Here is a 24,438-nt window from a genome sequence, read left to right on the forward strand (position 1 = left end):
AGTGGGCAGCCCACCCACTGTAGAGACATTGAGAGACTGTGGCTTTGCACTCCCCAGGATGGTGCAGTGGGCATGGTGGCTCCTCGTGGATCTGGCGTCGTGGACTCATGTGGCTGTGGTGCCCCCCCTTCCCTTCCCCCTGAGGTGCCTGTAGTTTTAACATCTGATGCCCCTGCAGTGTTCTCTCCAAAGGACTCAGGTCTCCTGTGTGGGCTTTGCCCTTGTTTCGCTAAACATTGGCCCACGGACATGTTCAAATCGTAGGATGTGCAGGACTTGTTACTTCAGTTATACACTGATGTGTATATATTTAATTTTTTTTGTAAATATTTATCAGGATTGGTCAATATTTTTCAGGAGATTTTTTTGTACATAAATATTTATTCTAAATTTGGTTGTGTCATTGTTTTTTTTACGGGTGTTTGGGTGGTGTCACTGTGACTTGTTGCTCTGCATTGGTGGGTACATATTGGAGGGGTCGCATATGTGTGTGCCCGTCACCTTTCGTCCTCCCCCCTCCCGTGTGTCGTAGGTGCAGTACTCACCGTTGACGTCTGCGCCGGAGATCGTACTCGTGGTAGATGAGCAGGTAGACAAGAGCAGGTATGATGTTCAATTCGGGTTCCATGCTGTCCGGATTCCGCGTGGAGTGTCTAGAGGTGAGCGTTTTCCATTGAAAATGTCTGTTTCCGCCGTGTTTTTATCGGCGGTGCTCCCGCCCCGGAAAAGGTGGCGGATTGGTGTGTCGTGATAGGGTGGGCGGTACATTGTCTGCCGCCTGTCTGTTGGCGGTGACCGCCGCGCTGTTTGTTTGTTCCGCCGTGGCGGTCGGAGTGTTAAAGCGGCGGGCTGTGTTGGCGGTTCCTGCCAGGGTCAGAATTGCATTTTTTGGACCGCCGGCCTGTTGGCGGATTGGCCGCCGCTTTATCACCGACCGCCAGGGTTAGAATCACCCCCTAAGTCATAATCATTACACATTCCAACAAAAATTCAATAATATGGTATTATTAAATTGTGTCAGCCTTTGTTTGGGCATTTTTGTCTTGAGGACACCTTAGAGGATGGGAGTGCTAGCCAGAAAGTGCATTACCCCATCAACCCAGTTCTCGTCATCCCAGTCCCAACGTAATGAGGCGATCCTGCCTCAGACAGGAAGTTTACCACTATTCTAAGCCTAAAGCTCCCAAAACATAGTCCATTTTCCCTCTATAAATACTCCTCGCCCCTCCACTCAGCCTGTATATTTTTCCTGTCTGCTCCGATGTACGAAAGTAAGTATATCACTATATATCTTGTTTAATTGCTAGCGCATTTTACTTACTTTGCACTGCCATCTGTTTTCACTGTTGCTGGGCATGGTGGTATTTTTTGTTGCTTCGGTCTGCTCCGATGTGTTCCCGCCAATGTGCAAGCCTGAGGAGGGAACAGTTACGCATGGTAGACCAGGCCGGTCGGACGTCCGCGTGGCGGTAATTTGCTCTGCTGCTCAGCGCTTGTTTGCACGCACAGATGATTCAGAAAGGATGCACTGTTTTCTTAGTGGCAAGCTCTCGCGAGTTCAGAGATCTTGTTGCTAAGATACTCTACAAACAAGGACGAACATCTATATTGTGTGTTTCTATCCTGTCGGGCAGACATGGAGTGCAAAAAGGCGAGTGCAAAACAGCACCATGCTCAGCCAGTTGAGCCAGATGATCTGGTAAAGGAGGAGATTCTGCACATTTCTCATGCAAATTTACAGTGTCTCATAAAGGAAGCTGCTGACACTGCTCTGGCCGAGCCTTCAGCTAAACGCTCAAGGGATCAAGAGGATGATTCCGAGGAGACGCAAAAAGTCAAATATATACAAGGGACACATTTGCATGAATTATTGATTCACATTAGTGAAACTCTGGGTGTTGAGGCTAAAGCTCAACTGGAAGAGGGCTTTTATTCCCAATATACCTCTGGTTGTACAGATTGTTTGCCTCTTCATGATTTGATTAAGGACATCTTCACTAAAGAATGGAAAGATCCTGATAAGTCCTCTATTTCCCGTTTTGTGAACAAAAGTTATTTGATTCCGAATTTTGATCAGGACTATGCACTTAAGAGAGCATCGCTTATATAATCTATATTAACATAAATGTCTATGAATTAATGTGTGATAATGCCGCATAGAAACTGTAATAGTAATTTTGCTTAAACATGCACCTGAAATGTGACCACAGGGAGTGGCCGCCAATGTATACCTGGACTAATAATGATGACTAAAATGTTTTATGGATTGTCATATTGAATAAGTTTATGCTAATTATTAATAATTGTATTATTGAATTTGTGCTGAAATCCTTGTAGGCCTTAAGTTAGCATGAGCCGAAGCTTAGCTGCTTGGCTCTCATATTAAATGTATTTTTCCTATCTTGCAGTGTGCTGACTCACAAAAGGACACGACCTCTTGTTTTTCTTCAAAACTAGAAGACGAATGTAACCATGCTAGATCCGTTCCCATGCATTTTTCATTGCTTGTAGGGTGAAATTAAAACAAAATGAAACAGTGTAGATTAATGTAATGTACAAGGTCATTCAAACCGGTGAAGACAATGGAGCTACTGACCAAAAGATGTGCAAAGAATTACAGAAAGATGAAATCATACTGGACGTGCCACCTCTGAAGACATCGAATAGGGGAACCAATGAGAGATTTGTAAAATAATATGGGGTGAAAGATAGGTGACCTAATGTGTTTTCTGATAGGTTAAAGATAGTGGGGTATAACAAATGTCCAATAGAGTTTTGGGGGAATGTACAACGAAAAAAGGATACAAACCCATGACACGGGGAGCCTCGGAGAATTAGGTAGGGAATGCTATTGATTTTATACAGAAACTTTGTCACTCTGTTTGGTGACTTATTGGTTCGCTTAGAATCATCCTCGTCCTTAGATTTGCCCATTTTACACTTTGCCTCCTTATGAGGGAAGTGCCCCTTTTTGCCCCGGAGCTGAGTTCTGACTGATGGCGATTTGACTGATGTCCTGAAGATGAAGACTAAGCTTGTGCGCTGAACTAAACTTTGGAGGGTAATTATGACAATGCATTTGTGATTTGTCTGTTTGCTTTTCCTTTCTAGGTACCAACTGCTTACTTTTGACAGAGACCATAGTTAGATGTTTTCAAAATTGGTGTTCTAAATTGTTTTGCATGAAGCCCAACATGCTAATGCTAATCAGTGGTTAGGATAGGTGTTCACCAAACTGACACAAATAGACAAACGACCGAATCTATGCTTTGTTGAACTGACGCTTTATTGACACTCTGCTAAATTGATCTATGTTCACGCCGTGTTATGTTCTGATGTTTGTGATTCTTGCCTTAATGAAATCTTACCAAAGTTGCCATATCGTGACTATGCTATTATGTTTCTTGGTTTTGAGATTGACGCACCTGCTTTTAGAATTGTAAACAATAGGGAATAAAACTCTTAAAAATCTACTAAACTGGTTTGGTTATTCATGACTGCAAGGTCATGGTAGTGACTTGAAATCGATTAATGCCTTTGACTAAAGTGAAATGCATTGTTGCGATAAATATTGATGACATTATTGACGTATTGATTGACATATTGATTAGCTAACTCGTCCTAAGGTGTCTCTCAACTGGTTCAAAAGATTCATTGGCCTAAAACGAGTCCTGATGTGTAGTAAATTATCATAAAGGGACGCGTTAACACACTCATCCCTAAAGTAAACACTATTTTGGCATTCATGGCTTCAACTTCTAATTTGGCATCAAAAGACACTGTCCTGCCGAATGTGGTAGATAAGAAAGTGGAAGCATCACTTAAACGTTCTTATGCCGCTTCTAATTTTTTACTGGGAGAAAATACTTACTCAGCGTATGCTACACAAGTGCTGTTAAAATTTTGATTGCATCCAAGATAATCAGGACCCCACTTGTATTCTGGCCTACATGGAGTTGGTTTCCAAATTTCTTTCTGATGTCTCATTTGATGGTTTATGTGCAGCGGCTTCTGTGGCAGGGGCCACAGTGGCAGGTCGCAGGTTACTTTGATGCAGTTCTGGAAGTTGGAAGCTGCCCAAGGAACACTATTCAGAACTTTCCATTTCCTGATCCAAAATTGTTTTGTAGTGACCTTGATGTCATGGTGCACAAGGCTGCGGTGGAGAAGAAGGTTCTTAAACCTTTTAAGATGACATCTGCAAATCTTTTCTGTTTAAGAAACCATCTTAGCCTCTTCCAAACAAATGTTCCTTTTCCTTTTGAGGCCTGGCCCGTGGTCAGGGGCTGCGTTTGCCTTCAGATTCTGACCACACGTCTCCAGTACTCCAGAGCAACCACTAAAATGACTACCTGCTGGTATGAGCAAGACTCAGACTCTTTTAACATCAGTGGAAACAGTATGTGTGGGATTGTTGGATTCTCCACATTATAAGAGAAGGTCACAAAATTCCTTTTTCCCCGCTCCTCCACAAATGCAGTTCAAATCTACTCCATGGCCAAATCAAAGCCCTGGGCAATAGCATTTGGGGGTGCAAAAGCTTTTGCAGAAGAATGATGTTGTTCCGGTACCACAAGTCCAGAAGGGATGCAGAGTTTATTCAATTTTATTTTTGGTTCTCAAGCACAACAGAAAACTACTCCTAGTTCTGAATCTAAGAGATCTAAACAAATATGTGCCAGTAGAGACTTTCAAAATGATTTTACTGCAGGCGATTCTTCCACTATTAGCGAGGAAAAAGTTTCTGGTGACCTTGGATCTCCAGGATGCAAACTTCTGTGTACCGATACATCATTCCCATCAACAGTTTCAGCATTTCCAGTTTCAAGTCCTGCCGTTTGGATTGGCGATGTCACCAATGGTCTTCACCAAGGTACTTGTTCTAGTTGTTGCGCAGCTACATTTATCTGGTGCCACATTGTTTCCTTATCTTGATGAGTGGTTGCTGACTGCTTCTTCTTTTTCTAAGGCCCTGGAGAACCTGGAGATGATGATATCAGTCCTTCAATGTCATGGATTCATGATCGATTACCAGAGGTCTAGTCTTCATCCATCACAGGAGAAGTTGTTTCTAGGAGCACCTTTCAACACTCAGTTGGGGAGAGTATTCCTGCCAGCAGCAAGGATGGAGTCCATTCTTCAGAGCATTTGTCATCTACTGACTCTTCCTTCCGGTAGGGCACAGACTTAGCTGCGGCTTCAGGGTTTACTGGCAGCCACCACTGCTGTTGTCCTTTGGGCTTGGTTTCATCTCAAATTGGTGGTAAATCATGTCCTGGCATGGTGGTTCCCAAGCTTCAGGGGATTAGGAATCTTGACAGTGTCTGTTCCCACGACTACTGCTCAATTGCTGTGTGATTTCCAAGGAATTCAGTAATTACTGCAAACGTAGAATGTTCTAGACTTTGAGATCTAGGTTTAAGTAAGCACCTATCAGATTTGGCCAGGTTCCTTCTTGCTGTTTTGTGAAAAATCATAATAGTAAGTCTACAAATTTGGTGGACCTGAGGTACAAAATGGAACTGATCTCTTTGAAGCTAATGCAGCTTAATATTAGTGTTATTTGCATTTGCACAGCTTTTAATATATTTCCTTTATAAACTGCCCAGTTCTATTTATTATTTTTATTAAAGTAGTTATTTATTTGTGGCAAAGTAGGGGATGTGGAACTGGCTTGATGATGGCAACTCATTCTTCTGGATTTGTTTCTCTAGGATCATTGAATTTGGCTGCATACACCTTTCGGTTGCTGCTAAAGCCTTACCTTTATTTCATTTTGAATGTATTTTATTTTTCTTGCTCTGTTTTTAATTTGTATGAACAAGGAGGATCAACCTCTACATGTTTTGTAACGCTTCAATGGCAACACAGAGATAATAGCAGCAATTTGTTGGTTATTGGTTGAGAGGGGTGGAAGTCCCACTCAGGCAACAACCACAATTCTTGTCAGGGTAAACCAGAAAAGTAACCAAATTAACCTTTAGTTCACCCTCTGGTAGATTGGCAGACAGCAGTCAGGTTTAACTTAGGAGCAATGTGTAAAGAATGTATGTAGCACACAACCAGTAATAAAGGGAAAACACGACACAAAAAGCATATTAGCAAACTAGATTACATGTTATTTCATAAAATGATACCAGAACAACGAATATCCAATCAGTGGAACCAGAGATATTCAATGGTAATGTTCTTAGTGAAAATAGAGCCTAAAATCCCAAAGCACCATTTGCAGTCATCTGGTCATACTAGAATAGGTGATGTCACAAATTTAGGCCAATCACAATGTATACATGAAATAAGCTAGTTGGAAGGAGGCCGCATAGCCCCCATCAAGGAGCCACTGATGGCCCTGGGGACCGACTCCTGCTAAATCCAAGGGTGCCCAACCCAAGACATAACTGTTCTCTTTTGCTTTGGGGGAGCTGACAGCTTCCACCAAGCAAAAGCAAACAAAGTCCACTTTCTGACAGCCAGAGCTGTCAAACAGCTTCCACTGTCAGAAAACATCGTTTTCATCTGTCTTCCCTGCATACAAATATGCATGCGGGGAAAAGGGATGAAAACATTTCTTCCACAAGCTGAGAGTTTCTATTAAAAGCAGCTCCCTGCTTGGGAGAGCAATGCAGGCTCCCACGGGACATGGGGAGCCAGATAGGACCACGGGGGTCTTGAGATTCTCCCCACGGTATTTTCACTCTTTCTCTATTTCTCTCTCTCTCCCCTCTCGCTCTCTCTCTCTCTCTCCCTCTCTCGCTCTGTCTTTCTCTTCCATAATGGGATGGAAGAAAGAGAGAGACATGGTCATTGGAATGGTCTCTCTATTCAATGACTGAAAAAAAAGCATAAGGAGTCACCTGTGGCATAATGTTTACGGTCACAGACCCTCACAATGAAAGTTGAGGGTTCTATTTCAGGTGTGTCTATCATCATTATCCCTACTTTAAGTTATTGGCAACATCAAAAGTTTAAGGTTAACAATAAAAGGTGATCTGGCTCTTTTTAACTGACAGATACATTTTTCTTTTCAATTCGTCCAGAAATATCTAATTCTAAGTATATCATTCAACTTAGCCTAAAAAACTTTCTCTCTCCCTTTCACAATCTTTCTCTCTCTCGTTCAATCTCTTTCACACACCCACTCAGACCCTTACCTACCCACTGACAGACCCACTCAGACACCCACGCACAACTCATAGACCCAATCAGACTCTCATGCACTGACTCACAGCTTCACTTAGACCCTCACACACCCATTCACAGACCCACTCAGACAATCACGCACCCACTCACAGACCCACTCAGACTCTCACACACCCACTCACAGAACCACTGAAACCCTCACACTCCAATTCAAAGACCCACACAGACATTGACACACCCACTCAGAGACCCACTAAGACACTGATGCACCCACTCTCACACCCAGACACTCTCACAGCCACTCTCACACCCAGATACACCCTGTCACACCTATTCTCACACCCAGAGAGACAGGCCACAGCCAACTCCCGCCAAGCACATCCAAAGTGCTGGGCACAGCATGGAATTGGGTGGGTAGGAGGGTCTGCAGCAGGGCTGGGCACAGTTCAGGCCCTGTGGCCAACCGTTGCCGTGCACGGCCAAAGGCCATGCGTGTCGGTGGTTGGATTAACGTATAGTAATAAAAATTACTTTACGTTAAAAAAAAAACATAGAAATTCACTTAAAAAACAAAGGTTATATGGACTTTATAGTTAGGCTCACGTTTTAAACATACCAAACCATAGAAATTCACCAGTTAGAGTTTTCTCAAGTAACTATAACTCCTGCCCTAACGTAACTATAACTCGTGCCCTCACCATGCACTGCTAATTACCCCAAATTACTCCAAAATATTGAAGAACATAAAAATATATATGTGAAATATATGCAAACATAAATGTGCTGATGCAAAGAGTATAATGTAATATTTATCAAACGGCTTGATGATGATTCATATGTCCAGATCCATGTTGTCGACTAAACAATTGCCACAGTACGATATATGATCTTTGTACTGTAATAATGCTTATCCAAATCTACCTTTATTACACTCTAGCTTCGTACGTATTATGTTTTATTGGGCTATTGGCCCACCTTTAATTTCAGTGGCAAAGCATCAGCCCAAACTATTCTTTATGGAGATATACCTTCTACGTAATTATAATAATTAATGCCGAAAATAGACACATACATAAGACTGGATCCTTTAGATAGGTTATTGTTCCGATTCTCAGTTAACCATATACCTAAATTCAAACCATTGAATCTTCATTTGTCAAATTCCTGATCTCTGATGTGAAACACATTGTCTGAGGGTGTGTACGTTTTGATAGTGGTGTAATAAATTAGATAGACAGACAAAGTGACAGAAAACGTGTACAGTTTACGAAGGTATATATATAAATCACGTCTACAGATATTCCATTTCACCTTCTGTAAGTTTGTCAGCCACAAGGGTTGCGTTCTTCGCTTCATTGTCTGGTTTAGTTACAGTCATAGATGTCAGAGGTGTAACAAAACTATACTTGAGAGAAAGGTCCAAGGCTTTCTTCTTTAAAGCATATTTTTCTTCCGCTTGAGCTGAAATGCTAAAAGAGAGTATTGCCATAATGCACACTCATCCATAATAACCACAACTCATAGTACTTGAAAATGACATTAACTTAAATATGTGTACATTTCTAATATTACCGCATGTTCCCAAGTGTTGTCAAAGTGAATATATGAGCATGTCAAACACGAACATGTTAGAAAATATGCTACATGACAATCCATCCAAATCCTGCAGCACCAAAGCCCCTTGTATCACCAGAGATCAGAAACCACCAAATCAGGCTGAAATGTGACCCTCTGGGGTACTAGATGACCGTAGGTGAGTGTTCTACGTGAAAAATAAGAGGTTCTTCTCCATGTGGACTGAAAAAACAAAAAATGAGGGTGCTGATGTACTTCGGTGGTACCGCTCTTATTTTTCTGTAATTAAAGAAGATCTGTGGTTAATATGTAATTGCTTGGCTCATCATTGCCCTAGATTTATTTTCAGCCTGTGGATTTATTATGGTCACAGTTCCAAATGTCTGGAAATGGAAGATTGTTCTTTGTTGTTTCATTTTATGTGGCTTCAGCATCCCTATGTTTGAAGCCCTCAACATCCTTTCTCCACCCAAAGATTCACTTATAACTTGAAGGTGTCAGAGGTGAAATAGTATAGGGAAGCATAACTTTAACAAACTCTCTGGGTGACAGCACTTCAACATGTTTGGTTCATCAATAACACAGCATCGTAAGAGGACGCCGGGTCACTATTAATCCATTCAGGCATTTCCCCGGAGTATTGGAGGACGGTTTTTGAGGGCAGAGTGCCACTGCTGACACGTTTGTCACTTTCCCCGGTACCTCCGTGTTAATTTTAGGAGAGAGGACAGAAGGGGAGGGAGAGGGGGCTGGAGCAGGAGCAAAGGGAACGGCTGGTTTGAACATTTTTACCAGGGCAGCTTTTGGTTGCCAGTCTGGGCCTGGAGAGATATAAGAGTTGAAAGCCATGTTTACTGGTTTCATTGACATACTGCACAATCATAGCAGTTTAAACCTCCACAACCGAAGGACATTTTTAAATATACTAACGTCAATGCCTCTGCTTTTTATTAAACAAAAAACATCACATTGCGCCTAAATTTACTCAGCAGGGAAGACACAGAAACTGGAAAAAGAGGTGTTGCTTTCAAGAATGTGCTGAATCTTTCAATCTGCCCGTGGAATTGGCATAAATTGGCGACTCTGTTCTACTCTAGTAACGCAGAGTTCTGGCCAAGTTCCTCCAATTAGTGCATGGGAGAATTTTTTCCACTCAAGGCTCCAGAAATCTGAGCTGGCAAGCAAGATTTTGCTCCCCCGTAGACTGATTTTGTGAAGCAGACGGCCGTGGTCCGAGTGATGCATCTCGAATAGTAGCAGCAAAATCAACTCAATTGGCTGCGAGCCCTTGCACACTGCATGGCAAGTTGCACTCATTTTTCAGCACTTCTTGCTCTACTGGCCCTAAATTGCAGTGCGAGCAGCACAAAATGCATATTTTCCGCCCCCTGGTGGAACTCTGCGGAATCTCGCAAAGGTTTTCTGTAAATCTATGGAATTTCATGAAATAAAATTCCAGAGTCCCGCTCACCCCTAGTTGTTTTATGTTTTCCCTCTTCTAACGTATTCTTCGCTCTGCTTCGTAGGCATTTGTGCAACACAAAGGGTATTTGAAGAGAAATATACATTTTTTTTATTTAATAGAAATGGATCTTCTAAAAGAGGAGATCTACGGGAATGAGATCAAATATTTCAAAGGTGATGAAAATATCCCAACAATGATGGCTAAGAATCAGCTCATCGAGGTGAACAAAAAAGTCATAATGTAAATCATTACCTGGGCAATCGCTACCTAGAACAGTGATCACTCAGCAACCTGTCACATGGTGTGTACAGAAACAGTGATAAGCAAGAAAGTAAACTTATGATTTCCTACTGTGCATGAAGGAAAGCTCCTTTAGTACTAGGTCCACAGACTAACATGAGGTTTAAAGTCTTGCAACAATATTGGCATCAGCATTTTCTGTAGATCTTAAATAAAAAAAGTCTTTAAGGTAAAAGCATAGGACCTCTGCTGCCTTAAGAATCGCTTAAATGTTGATGCCGAAGAGAAAGATGTTTGAGGTTACTTGCAAGAAGTCTTACCCTTGTGGGACATTTTGGACTTTCCAACAGGGAGCAACATGGCTAGCTTCATATACACAGACAGAACACACACTGGCAGAAATAGGTTGGGGCATTGCATGCCATTAAAACCTGCATCTTGTCTGCTGCAAGGATTTAACTGTTGGGTAAGCTGGTGTCATTTATGCCGCGAAAGAAAACTGCCCCACCAGCCTGTAAATGAAGAGCGTAAACGAACACGAGGGTGAGAGAGGACACCACAGTTGTTGGTGGATGTTCCATTACCTCCTCTCTAAAACGAGGCCTTTGGTTATTTTATGAAATTTGGAACGTATACCTTCAATGTCTTTTGAAAACTGATATTTCCAAGTATTTTTTTTTTTATCTGTACCTTCCATGTTTCTAAAATATATAGTTTCAAATAATCAAACTTTATCATTTTTATCACAACTTGGTTTGGACCTATGCATGTCTTTCTCTCAAGTGTGTTGCTGCTGAAAGACCCTTCACGCTTGGTTGAGGTAGTGAATGGTGAACCAGGGGATACCATTAGTGGAAATGCTGCAGATAATGCAAAACAAGTGACAAGAATTGGGTTTCCATTACCCAGGCCAGCAATGACATACAAGAGTTTGTCTTTTGTCACAAAGTAAAGGCCTTCCTGCCAAGGACTTAGCTATTAGGTCCCATTACCTATTTTACTGGTAGCTCGGTTGCCTTGAGGTTCTTTCCATCAAAGAGTTGCATGTACAAAGTGTGAACACTTGTGGCACAAATCTTTCTACTGCCGCTGTAAGAAATGAAGATGACCCAGAAAAATGTACAATCATATAATGACAGTATGTTGCTGTAGAGAACAGCACTAATTCAACCAACAAATAAGACACTAAATTGACTTTCCGTCACATTAACTATATATGCCTATGAAAAGATTAGGCACTAAGGCCCTCATTATGAACTTGGAGGTAATCACCGCCAACCGCCATGCCAATGTGGACTGCACAACACCGAATAATGATGCCAAAAAGACAAGCCTCTAAAAATCCTGCAACCTCCACCCACCACCAGTGCCACAACAGAGGAAAGGCACTACACCCCACCACCGCCATGCAGACAAATCCTCCGCCCACCAAATAATAATGCACAAATCAGCTTGGCGGACAGTGAATGTCGAACAACCATTAGCAGTACGGATCGCCACAGACAGCAATGGGACCCACCAACAACAAATTCACACATTGGCAAGTTTGAAACATACACACATGACACACATCCACAACACTATAAAACACTACATATCCACCCCACAATCCTTTGCAATGCCAATAGCACAACTGATATTGGCAACACAACATGCATAAACTGAGCTCAACATCACATAAGTCACACACACAAATACACCCCCAAAACCCATACATACCCCAGACACCATCACAAGTCGCACACCCAACCACACAACAGCACCCTCACCAATAGACCTACAACACACCACCCATAACACACATCATGGCACCCCCGAAGCACCCCCGCTTCACCAACAGAGAGTTAAGGACCATGGAGGGCGAAATACTCAGCGTTGAGCCACAACTATTCGGGTCACAGGTGCAGCAGACACCTGTGGCCAGGAAGATGGAGCTATGGCAGACAATAGTCAACAAGGTCAACGCAGTGGGAAAACATCCACACACAAGGGACGACATACAGAAGAGATGAAATGACCTGCGCAGGAAGGTTTGGTCTATGGCATCCAGGCACAACATTGCCATACAGAAGACTGGTGGTGGTCCCACACCTACTCCCCCCGAATACGCCGACTGGAAGAAGAAGGTCCTGGCTCTCCTGCACCCAGAGGGTCTCACTGGACTCACTGGAGGACTGGACTCGGGTACGTCAACTACAATTTCTTCATATCCACCACACCTGTAACGCATGTACCACCCGATCCCCTCACTACCACCAGGACCCCATCCCCTACCCAGTCCACAGCACCCACATCCAAGTTCCCTGCATGCCCACAATCCCACAAACAAATCTCCATCCAGCCTCTGTGCACAGTCACCTACCCCTGCATGGAATACCAGTGGCACTACAGCACCCACAATGCACCTCCACCCCCCACATAAAATGCAACAAAATGTACGTGAAGGGACCTTGCATGCCACTACAGGGGAATATAAGCATCAAATAATGCAGACCAGTGCAGCAACTGCCGAAAAAGTACATGACACCCACATGTCTATTCCCCCACACACAGACACACCACCCATGCCACCTAGACGGAGACGTCAAGGAGTGCCAGCCCTCCACCTGAAGACGGATGCCCCACTCAGGAGAGTGCAGAGGGATGTATGGACACAGAGGAACTCCCTGGCCCATAACACAGTCCTGAACTGTCACCCTCCAGAAGCCCAACCCAGGATACCACTGACACCCCTAACACTCAGCCACCATCATCAGCTCTGCCCAAACGACCCCACACCAGTGTTTCCCGGCCACGGACTGGCTGCCCACATGTACCGAGGCCAGAGTCTCCACCCACCAACAGGCAGGATGATGAAGGGCCAACTGCAAGTGGGACTGACAGAGCTGTGAAGGAGACCCAGGCACAGGAGGCTAGGGCCAGTGCGAGGGTATCAGTGGCCCAGTGGGGTGGCCAAAGGAGGGATGCAGCAGCACAGGAGGTGATATCTGAGGTCCTGTGAGCATATCATCATATCCAGGACAGGATGGGCCTAGTCCTGGCCATGCTGGAGCAGACACAGAGGCTGCAGATAGCACACCACCAGGAGGCCATGGAGCAATGGAAACAGCTCAATGCCACCATGGCCTCCATTGCAGGGGTGCTGCAGCACCAGTACCAGAGCCAGGCTGAGTCCTCCACCCACCTGCAAGCCCCTACCACTAGCCAGGACACTGCCCTGCCTTCTACATCAGTAGAAACCACTAGACTGGTGGCACTGCCAGAAGACACACAGGAAACCAGCAACCCTACCCCTGCAGCCCAGCCGCACCTTCGCAAATGTGCCCTCAGATCCAGATATGCCACTGAAACACCAGCCAAGACCAAGCCCAGTGCTAGGAAGTGACTGTACCCTTAACTGTCTCCCTTGTGTGCCACTGAGCTACCTTGTTGACATGCCACTGCCATCACACCATCTTCCAATGGCCACATGGACCAAAACCCATTGCTACCAACAGCGGAGCATATGTACCTGAGTATGTTTATTCACCATGTGCCAACTTGCTTTCACTGTCCCAACATTTATGTACATATTTCCATTGAATAAATACACCTATGCATTTAAATCATATGACCCTCATCAATATGAGATATCAATTGTGATTGCATATGCATTAGCCAGTTACTATCATCATTACAATTTTATTGCAGGGGGGCATCCAACGCACTGTAGTGGCTGAAGTACGTCACACTGTACCTAATATTGGGTTCCCTGGCATATGCCACTTCAGTCATTAGTTAGCATTGTCACTGACAAAAGACACCACAGTACATATTTATTGAGACAGACTGTAACTATGCAGTAAAGACTACAGCATCATTGAACAGTACCTTAGAGTCACTGGAAGTATAGCCGGATTAGCTGGGTCCTGGAGTTAATATCTTCCCCCTCTTCTTCCTCACCATCACTCTCATCCCCTACCTGAGGTTACAGGGCTGGTTGTACAGCACCCTCCTCTTCCAGAAGTGGGACAGCGTTCCTCACAGCCAAGTTGTGCAGCATGCAGCAGGCCACCACTATCTTATAAACCTTGTCAGGGACATAGCACAGGGATTCCCCAGAGAGATGGAGACAACAAAATCTTGCCTTCAGGAGTCCTATATCGCGCTCTATCACCCTCCTAATACGTCTATGGGCCTCATTATAATTCCTCTCTGTATCTGTCCTGGGATTCCTCACAGGTGTCAGGAGCCATTGCAAGTTGGGGTAGCCAGAATCGCCTGCAAAAGTGGGCGAAAGAGGACTTGAACAAAGTGCCTACACTTGCACACAGCCTGGCTGTCAGCTATGTAACTGATCCAGTGGCATACACTCTCACCTATGAGCCAACCTCTGTCCCCTTGTAGTTGTACCATAATGTGTGACACACTGCTGTTTCTCAAGACAAATGACTCATGGACGGATCCTGGGAGCCTTGCATCCACATGTGAAATGTACTGATCAGCAGTACAAACCAATTGTACATTCATGGAGAGATAGTTCTTACGATTCCTATACACCTGTTAATTCACCCTTGGGGGTATGAGAGCTATGTGGGTTCCATCAATGGCACTTTTCACGTAGTGGATATTAGCGAAGGCATAGAATCCAGATTTTTTGGCGGGAAGTTGAGGGGTCTGTATACAGATGGGGCCCTCTCTCGCCACATGGGTCTGTACCTATGGGGGAAGAAAGAACACATTGTCAACATACACTTCCATCCCATGATGTTACTGTAAAAAGCGTCACATAGGTAATGCACACTAACGGAAAGAATGAGGTACACCATTAGGCAAATATGTGCTGAGGTTTCTCTGTCATAATGGCATCACATTGTAGACAGACTTCCAAAGTTGGGTACATGTGGGGGGTCTTAGAACCATGTCAGCAAGTTACGAAGGGGAGAGAGAATGTGGCCCTGGATGAGGCTTCCGGTCAGGCTATGGAGACGTGGCGGTAGCAAAATGGCAGTCTCCTGCCATCCAGGTCTGATAGAGTGGAAGTTACTTCATTCCGCTGGTGTTAGTCGCCATGGCGGAAGGCGGTGTTCACCGCCTTGTACCTGAGCATTGGATTACATGGTTGTCAATGGGGAACCTTAGCCAATTATGATTGTCGCCGGAGGTGATGGAGCACACCACCGCAGTACCTACGCCATTTCGTCAGACCCTTGACACTTGACTCCTGACTCACGTGAAAGGTAGTACTCCACTGAGTGTGCTGATGTGTCCTGACTCTGGTCCCTGAGATGGCGCGGGTTACAGGGGAACTGGCCCCAGCCCTCACCGCGGAGGAGCTGGTATGCGAAGTTGTGTGGGTGACCAGAGGAGCAGGTGAGTTGCCATCTGTCATCTGTAGATGTGTGTGATTGTGGCGGATGCCTGTATGTTTAAGGTGTGACTGCCCAGCCATAGTTTGTTTGGCATGTTCTGCCTGTAATTTGTTCAAATGCATGTCAACAATGGCCGTTCCAAATGGAACAGCGTGGCATATGTATACGGTGCACCCATACTGACGTCTGTTTCATTGCTCTGTGTGTCTCATGCAGGTCAGCACACATCAAAAGAAAGGCCTGTCGCAAGCCATCGCAAAGGAAGTGCGGACCCTATCGGTCTACAACCGGCAGAGCACCCACTGCAGGATGCTGTGGGAGGACCTGAGGCGCTGGGCCAGGGATACCGGAGAGGCCCAGCTGGGGAAGGCCTCCCAATGAGGAAGGGGTACCCGTCGGACCCTGACCCCCCTAATAGCCCGCATACTGGCGGTGGCCTATCCAGATTTGGATGGACGCTTGAAGGCAGCACAGCAGCCACAAGGGGGCGAGCAGCAACACTGTTGTGATACCACTTTGATGGTTCAATTTGGGTGCTGTGGGATGTATGCATTGTAGTGCGAGGCACTTAGACAGGTGTGTCCCTGTAGTCCTGCCCCCTCCGGGTCCTTGGGATGGTGTAAGAGAGCTAGTTTTGGCAGAGTTCGTAGGCCTATGAGAGGTCCCCTTTGTGTCTGGTATTCATTGTGGTCTTGTGGACTTGTAAGTACATTGACTGGGCATGGTCTCTCATGGGTGTACTTCACACAGTGTATCAGGGTCGTGTTTCAAGAAGATTATTTGGTGTATTCTGGGGTAATGCTCACTAGTCAGGGGCACATCCATTACATTTGTTGTTTCTGCTGTGGGTATGTGTGTGACCTGGGTGGGAGTGTGTGTGAGCCAACATGTACATATATTCACACATGTACATATTTCAGGATTTGACATACTTTATTCTTGTTTTGTTTCCCCACCACTGTGCTTTTGTGTCCTTTGTGTACACTAGCATCATCTGGCAAGGAAGCTGAGGCACTCGCAAGTGGGGATGCAGCAGCCCACAGTTCCAAGGAGGCAAAGTCAACGGACACCAAGGGGACCAGTGGGTTGGAGGGTGAGGGGAGTACCACGGGTGAGTCAACTACCACTGGAGGTAGTGTCTAAGATCCCTCACCTGATGGCAGCTCCCTGGTGGTGGCGGACCCTACTGGGCTTACCACTCTTTGTCATCTTCCGCCATACCATCAACGCCCTCCCTGTTGCTTCCAACTAAGTTGCCCGTCCCCGCTCGCCCCAGTCAGCCCTGCTGCACTCATGGAGGAGGCTATTGATCTCCTGAGAACCATCTCTGGAGGGCAGATAACCATTGTGAATGCCATCCAGGGGCTAGCATCCCAGATGCAGCAGTGCAATGCCTACAGTGTCATGTCTGGCCTACAGAGATCTTTTCAGGCTCTCGGCTCCTCTTTGACAGCCGCCAGTGTCCCTGGTTTTTCCTTCCCCCCTCCCACCACCTCTACCCCTTCCAGCACCCCACTCCCTTCACCCATCCCAAGCACTCATACAAACAGCCATGCATACAGATCAACACATAAGAAGTACAAAGGCCAACACAAGCACCACATCCAACATACCACATACCAAAGCACACACAATAATATCCACTTTCCCCAGTGTGTCAACCTCCCCGCCACCCTGTCTGTCACCTCACCATGCACTCCCACACGCACTGCACCCTCAGTCACTGCTGCTGTCCCCATTCATGCAGTCGCCACAACATCTGACATCCAGACATGCACCCCTGACACCACACCTGCACTCACCACGACTACATTGACAGACACTTGCAGCACACTCACCAGACCTGCAGACACCCAGACAACATCGATCTACACTGGCAGCCTGTCTTGTCCCACTGTGTCCACCCCTCCTCCTCCCAAAACACTCATACATTTGCACACATCCACACCACACACATCCACCAGACATAAGCATACTATACAGGCACCTGCATCCACATCCGGCACACCTATACCATATATGAGCACTCCCTCAACCTCCACTCCCAGACCTGCCTCCAAATCCCCTCCAACTGCACCTAAGAAGCTTTTCCTATCCTGTGTTGACCTGTTTGTACCTACTGGCCCACCCCGTCTTGTCCCTAAACGTGTGAATGTCCTTGCCCAGTCCACTCCTTCCTCGTCCAAGTCTACTCCAGTTCGCCCTTCCCATTCCTGTGCCCCTTCCCCAAGGACAAAGAGGCCCCGTGTTACCCCAGGTCCCGCTGCCACCCCCGGGTCCAGGACCACTCCCCCTCCTTCCAAGGGCAAGCCCAAACACCCTCCACCTCCCAAAACTAAGCCTAAGCCCCCCCTTCCAGACCTAAGTCCCCACACCCGCCACCCCCTGCCCATATTCCCTGAGGTGCCTGTCTGCCCCATTGATGCCCCTTTCCAGTGGAGTTCCCTTTGCACACGTGGGAGTCAAGTTCGGACTATGTTGGCACTCGAGGGACATTGACATGAACTGGCCAAAGGCCTTATTTGGACATTACTTTTTTTGCTATAATACATTTTAAGTGCCCAGTAGTGCTGTTGGCACAATATAGTGACGTTGTTCAGCGTTTCACTGTGGGGGTGTGGTGTGCATATGTGTGCACATTGGTGCAGGTCTTTGTTGGCTTGTGTCTAGTAAGTACATCTTGTTATGGTATGTATGGCTTGGGATGTGGGAGGGGTTGGGAGTGCGTTGCGGGGTTGGGTGGGTGCGTAATTGTGCTGTTTCTTCCCATGTGAACTAGGCTGCAGTACTTACCGTCTTCATCATCAGTCATGGTCCTGGAGGAATATAGCAAGGAGTAATAGTGGAGTAATAGTGGCATTATTTCCTACTCTCGCTCCATGCCCGCGTCAGCGTGTTCTGTGTACCTCCGGTGAGAGTTTCCTTTTATATTGTCTGTTTCCGCCATGCTTTGCCTGGAGGTGGTTACCGCCCCAGAACTGCTGGTGGCCTGGTGTTTCATTATTTGGTGGGCGAGTTGGGCCTTTCCACTGGCCTGAGGGCGGCCTCCTCTGTCCTCGTCTGGACTATAAAGATGGCGGTGTGTGGATGGACTGCTACTTATTTCTCATCTGGTTCATTATTTGGCGGTCCAGACCACCAGCCTGTTGGCGGTAGTTACAGCCATCGCCGGCAGTGGAGTGTTTACCACCATGTTCATAATGACCAGCTGTTTCATCACACCTACAGCAACCCTAAACATAAATCTAACCCTACATACTTTCTTTAGAGCTAACTCTTATCGGAACATCCAATCATCGCTATGTCGAGGTTAAAGTACTGTGTGTGTAGCAGTATATATCTTTAGTGCACTGAAAGTTAAGGTATATATTTGGGTGGGTTGTCCTGATAAATAGGCATGCTTGCGCCAGATCCTGGGTGCATGGATAGAGAAGGCTATTTGCCTTGCTTTTTCTTTTTTTCACTTCTTTGTCTAAAGCCTGATTTTGTGCTAGCTGTGGGTGTGTTAAGAGCCATGGAGGGTGGTGATTGTGTCAGCCAGATAGACGGATGTTCTAGTCATGATGGCTTTATATATGGTACAGATGTTTTTAAAGATGCAGCAGGGTCACTAAGTGAGCCATAATGGGGTGGTGGTGATATGGACATATTTCTTCAGGTTCATAATGAACCCTGAGGATGCCTTTAAAGGGTACTAGTGTGGAGTCCCTAAGGCTCTGGAGCAGATGAGCTAGCCTGAAGGCTTGAACAGCAGCTCTGAAATCACTGTCTGAAAGGAATGGTTTCACTTTGTGTAGTAGAAAGACCTGGTATCAGTCTGTCTCGGCTTTATTGCCAACATATTCCTTGAAGCTAAGTCCACTGTGAATATGAGTGATTTGCAAATGGGTAAAAGTTAGGGTTCAAACTCGTCCAGCTTCATGCCACCTAGCTATGTTTAGAATACATCTTGCTGGCTGCTCTTCTTGGTGACTAGAAGGAAATTATGTAGTATGGAACACCCCCTCTAATAAATTGACCGTCAGAACCTACTGGTCATTGTTGGCTGGATCACTCATGACAGTATTGCTGGAGTTTTCACCTGGGTGGTCATGTGAGTGACTAACATGCACACAGATCACCGAGTACCAGACTAATTTACAATGCCAAATCAGTGGATGCATCTGTCAATCATACAGTCTACTTCACTGTTCACAGTAATTCAACATCAGAGGTGAGAGGACTATTCCATTCTTTCTTGAGTAGACACTTGTGTTGGAACACTCTTTAGCAAGGTGAAATTAGGTCTCCAAGACCTTGCGGCTGGGCATTACCAGTTTTCACTTTCCTCCTCAGTCTGTGTTTCTTATAGCAGACTTCAGAGTGCCACCTGACATCAGCCTTGTTTGCATGGGAAAGGAGGCCCCCATGGGGGAAGTATAGCCTTAGACTTCCACTGCAATAGTATCACAAAAACTCCTCTATGAGTTAGTTGTTGCACTGTGATCAGTGCATTTATTCTGTCAATTCCGTTCATGCAGTAAGTTTCACAATGATATAACACAACATTTACATTTTCCAAATAAACAAGGAGCTTCTAGTACATACCACAATATGAGTGCTGTTCATAACAACATATTGTCTCAATCAGTCACATGTAAATATTTCTATACATAGCACAAGCCCACCTCCATTGACATGAAATCAATTTCACTGCATTGTTTCCTGCTAGGAGCACCTTGTTTATTTGAAAAATGTAAATGTTGCATTATATAATTTTGAACCATTATTGCATGAACAGAATTGACAGAATAAATGCACTGATTGAATTTCGCCAACTAATAGAGTAGTTTTTGTGACACTATGGCGGTGGAAGTCTAAGGCTTTACTTCCCCCATAGGGACCACCTTTGTCGATAATAATTGTTGAACCCAGGTCCGTGGGTTACTGGGTTGCGTCCTTTTCTATAAGTATTTTTTGCATGGGAGGTATTTGACTCAGGACACTACTCCAATAATTTGATTCTCTCTCAGTTCCTACAACACTGACTTTCCTCAATCTCTCCCATGTTTCACCAGTCTGTTGCTTCACTGGTATAAATCTGGCATTAACCAGAGGCATGTACTATGGTGCTGATTTAGAGAAGCCATCACACTGATCACACTATAGAGCTGAAGACGTCAAAGGGTATAAATTCTGTGAAATATATTGCAGGTCTGCAGAGATCTCATGATATCAAATACATATTGTACCTTTCAAAATTGCAGAGATTTCAGGGTATTTGCCACATTCTGTGCCTTTCAGGGCAGCAGAAACCTCAGGAAGCAATAACCTTATTGTCACATTTCTGGGCTACTGACCTCTCAGAGTACTCAGTACATAGTGCACCTCTCAAGCCTACAGAAACGACGTGCTCTAAGTACCTAACTGACTGGACAGCAAAGTGATGGTAAAGAGCATTAGACCTCATAGGTGCTGGCCTCAAGGGTGCTGGAAGTAGGGGTGCGGGTGTTGCAGCAGCACCCCCAGAAATAACCATGCCGAAATTCAGAAGGTGAATAAGCAATGAAGATGCCTTTAAATGTTGTCTTATTCTTATCACATTTTTTCAGTGTTCAAAGATAGAGATCCAATGTCAGGCTACGTTAACATGGAGATTGCTGTTTACGTTTCGTTTTCTGACTATAAAGTGAGAGCATTTTGTGAAGCTAACTATTTGATAATTATGCTGGAATACAACCGACGTGAAAGAAAAGGCTGTAGAATGTAAAAAAAATTCTGATGGAATACAATTTAAATACCTCTAAAAGTCCTCCTTTTTTTCCCTGGTCACCCCCAAACGTTTTGGACAGGTACTGGTGGTTACTGACTCTTGGCTGTGCCCTGGGTACTGCTAACCAGTCCCAGGGCCAGTGCTCTGTGTAAAGTGGATATGCAAATTAGGCTAATTATAATTGGCAAAGTTAACCTACCTATAAGTCTCTAGTATATGGTAGGGCATGGAGGTTTAGGGACCCCACCATAGGTAGTGCCCCCATAGGTGCACTGCTGAGGTGCCCAGTGTCATTTTAAAGGCAGGCCTGCCTTGCTGGCTGCTTTTAAATTAAAGTTACATGCAAATTTGACTTTGGAATTAAAAGTAGATCCAAAGTCTTAAACTACCTTATACCCCTAGGGCTGGGTGCCATGTAACTATAAGCAGGGACCTTATACAATTAGTTTTATAAGCCCTGGTGAGGTAAAACAGCCAAATTTGTTTTCCCCTCATTGTAGTGAATGGCCTCCATAGGCTAGAATGGGGAGACATTATTTTAATTTTAAAAGTCCCCTTACGTAACAGATACAAAGAGTTTGGTATCAAATTAACTGTTATAATAAATCCCACAACTTTCAGTTGTTGGATTTAATATAACTTGTTCAGGTAAAGAGTTTTAAACTTTACGTGAAAAGTTGCCAACTTCAGCCCTGCAGTGTTGTTGCTGCTGTGCTCTGATTGGCCAGCCTCTGGCAGCCTGGCCAGGCTGCCTTGATGAGGTGTGAAGTGGCCTGGCTTCACACAAAGAGATGTGCCTGTGGGAGAAGATCTCCCCTCAGCAGATGGTGAAGCAGGAAGGAGAAGGGCTGCCAAACTGGTCTTCAAAGGCAGAGAAGGACATTCACGCCCCTCGGAGACACCTCAGATCTTCTCTAGCCCGGCAGATTCATATACCCCGCGTCCATAGTTCATGGGGTGGAAACTCCTTCACTATCAAGGCCGCCCATCTTTGGAATGCCTTACCTCCTGAGCTTTGCCATGAACCTTCTGAATCTCTTTTTAGGAAGAAATTGAAAACTATACTCTTTAGCCACTAGTCTGCCTTTTCATGTTTTCCTGGATTATCCTGTACCTTTAGCGCTGGGATGCCCTAGGGTAGCTACGCGCTTTATAAATGAAACATTTTTTACAAAAAAAAACAATTTGGAGCAACCCGCAACACCCCCACATCCTGAAAACCCAGACAATTAGGTGCCCCCTTGATTAGATTAGGAGAGAGCAGTAGAGGGGTGTGTTTAGGATTTTTAGCCACACCAATGGGTGGGCTCAGCCAGATGTAACCTCCAAAAATCACTTTCAGCCATGATGGAGTTTTGAGGAATGTTGTTCCCTGGGATTGATTTTTGCCACACTTCCCAGGAAGTGGTCATCACAGGGGGAAGGACCCTGCATCTGATTGGAGAACCAGGACCCTCCTGTTTTTCACCCAGGAGCAGGGATAAAACTGGCAGACCTGCACCCACACCTCAGATCCCCATCAGATTCCAACAAGGAAGAACTACAGGAGAAGAAGGACTGCCCTGCTGGACCCCTGGCCTGCACCTGGACCCTGCACTCTGAAGGGCTGCACCAGCTGCACACTTGGGCTTCACCACAAGAAGGACTTTGCCTGGCTTCAACTGGTTCAAGAAGGGAGTCCTTGTTTGCTACAGGTGAACAATTGCTAACCAGAGTCCCCTGCACCAACTCCTGAAGAAACCAACCAGCTGACCACTGTCCAGTGGCCAAAAAGGAGTTTTCACCCGGTGCATTCTATGAGTTATAGTCCACACCCCCAAGGATCATCTAAGAGCTTCTGGAACTTTGGGGTGAGCTGTGGACCCCAAAAGAACATTAAAGGAACATCTGAAGGAAAATCCAGAAGTTTGGAGAACTTTGGAGAACTTTTGGAAAAAAGCTCCATAAAGGGACCGACCCGCCGCGGCAACTCTAGCCGGCTTGCTTCAACCGCGACCCGGCTTGACTTGCAGGTTCGTCCCGGTGAAGAAAATCTCCAAAAATGAGACTAAGGCTCTCATTATAAACATGGCGGTTCGGCCCGCCATATAATACACATGGGGATGTCCGCCATCGGCAGCCGTCACCCACCGCCAGGCTCCCGCCGTCAGGCAGCCTGGCGGCGAGTTGAAACACCATCCGCCAGGGTAGCTGCGCTACCCTGCGGATTATGTTTCATTTTCCGCCATCCTTTTCCTGGCGGGATATCTTGCCAGGAAAAGGCTTGCAGAGGGGGTGCCCTACATGGGCAGTGCAGGGGCCCCGGTGCAGATTTCCAGCCAGTGATCTGCGCGACGGGTACAACTGCACCTGCAGCACAGAGGCATTGACAGCAGCTCCATGTGGAGCCGCGGTTAATGTCCCAGCCAAGCCTTTCAGTGAGCCGGTGGGTGGAAACAAGGTTTCCATAATGTGGCCGGCGGGATTCTGGGGTCGCTGTCGGTCAGTGTTTTGACTGCCAGCATGAACACGGCGGTTGTTTCTGCCGTGTTTCTAATGACCGCCTAAGTCCGAACGTAGAAAGTTGACTGTGACCTCCCAGCCAGCTTATCGGAGGAGGGCTCCAAGGACGTCGGATCAAAATCCAGGTTTGCCCCGGTCGAAGGATTTTCACCTTGAAAAAACAACTACGTCCAAAGGTAAAAATCTCCACTGAGGGCTCCCGTGACGCGTTTCCGAGGAAGAGTTCCAGGAGGTCAGATTTGACTGGCAGGTTCGTCCCGCTGAAGAAAATGTTCAGAAAAACAACCAAGTCCGAAGGTAAACTTTTGACCGAGGCCTCCCGCGGGCTGTAGCCGAGCCGGGCTCCATCGCGGTCAGCCTTAAACTTTGACTTTGCCCTGGTCGAGGTGCGACCAGATGACCAGATTGGCACT

General features: G+C 45.7%; 1 protein-coding gene across 2 annotated transcripts in view; it reads right to left on the reverse strand.

The window, feature by feature from the left end:
• Window positions 1-24,438, reverse strand: part of LOC138259003 (inter-alpha-trypsin inhibitor heavy chain H3-like) — a 534,612-nt gene that overhangs the window by 280,136 nt on the left and 230,038 nt on the right. For both annotated transcript variants that reach the window (XM_069206380.1, XM_069206378.1), the window contains one exon: window positions 8,452-8,609. In XM_069206380.1, the coding sequence (XP_069062481.1) occupies window positions 8,452-8,609 (158 nt within the window). The remainder of the gene's footprint in view (window positions 1-8,451; window positions 8,610-24,438) is intronic.

The sequence above is a fragment of the Pleurodeles waltl genome, chromosome 9 (assembly GCF_031143425.1).
Source record: "Pleurodeles waltl isolate 20211129_DDA chromosome 9, aPleWal1.hap1.20221129, whole genome shotgun sequence".
Taxonomy (NCBI): Eukaryota; Metazoa; Chordata; class Amphibia; order Caudata; family Salamandridae; genus Pleurodeles; species Pleurodeles waltl.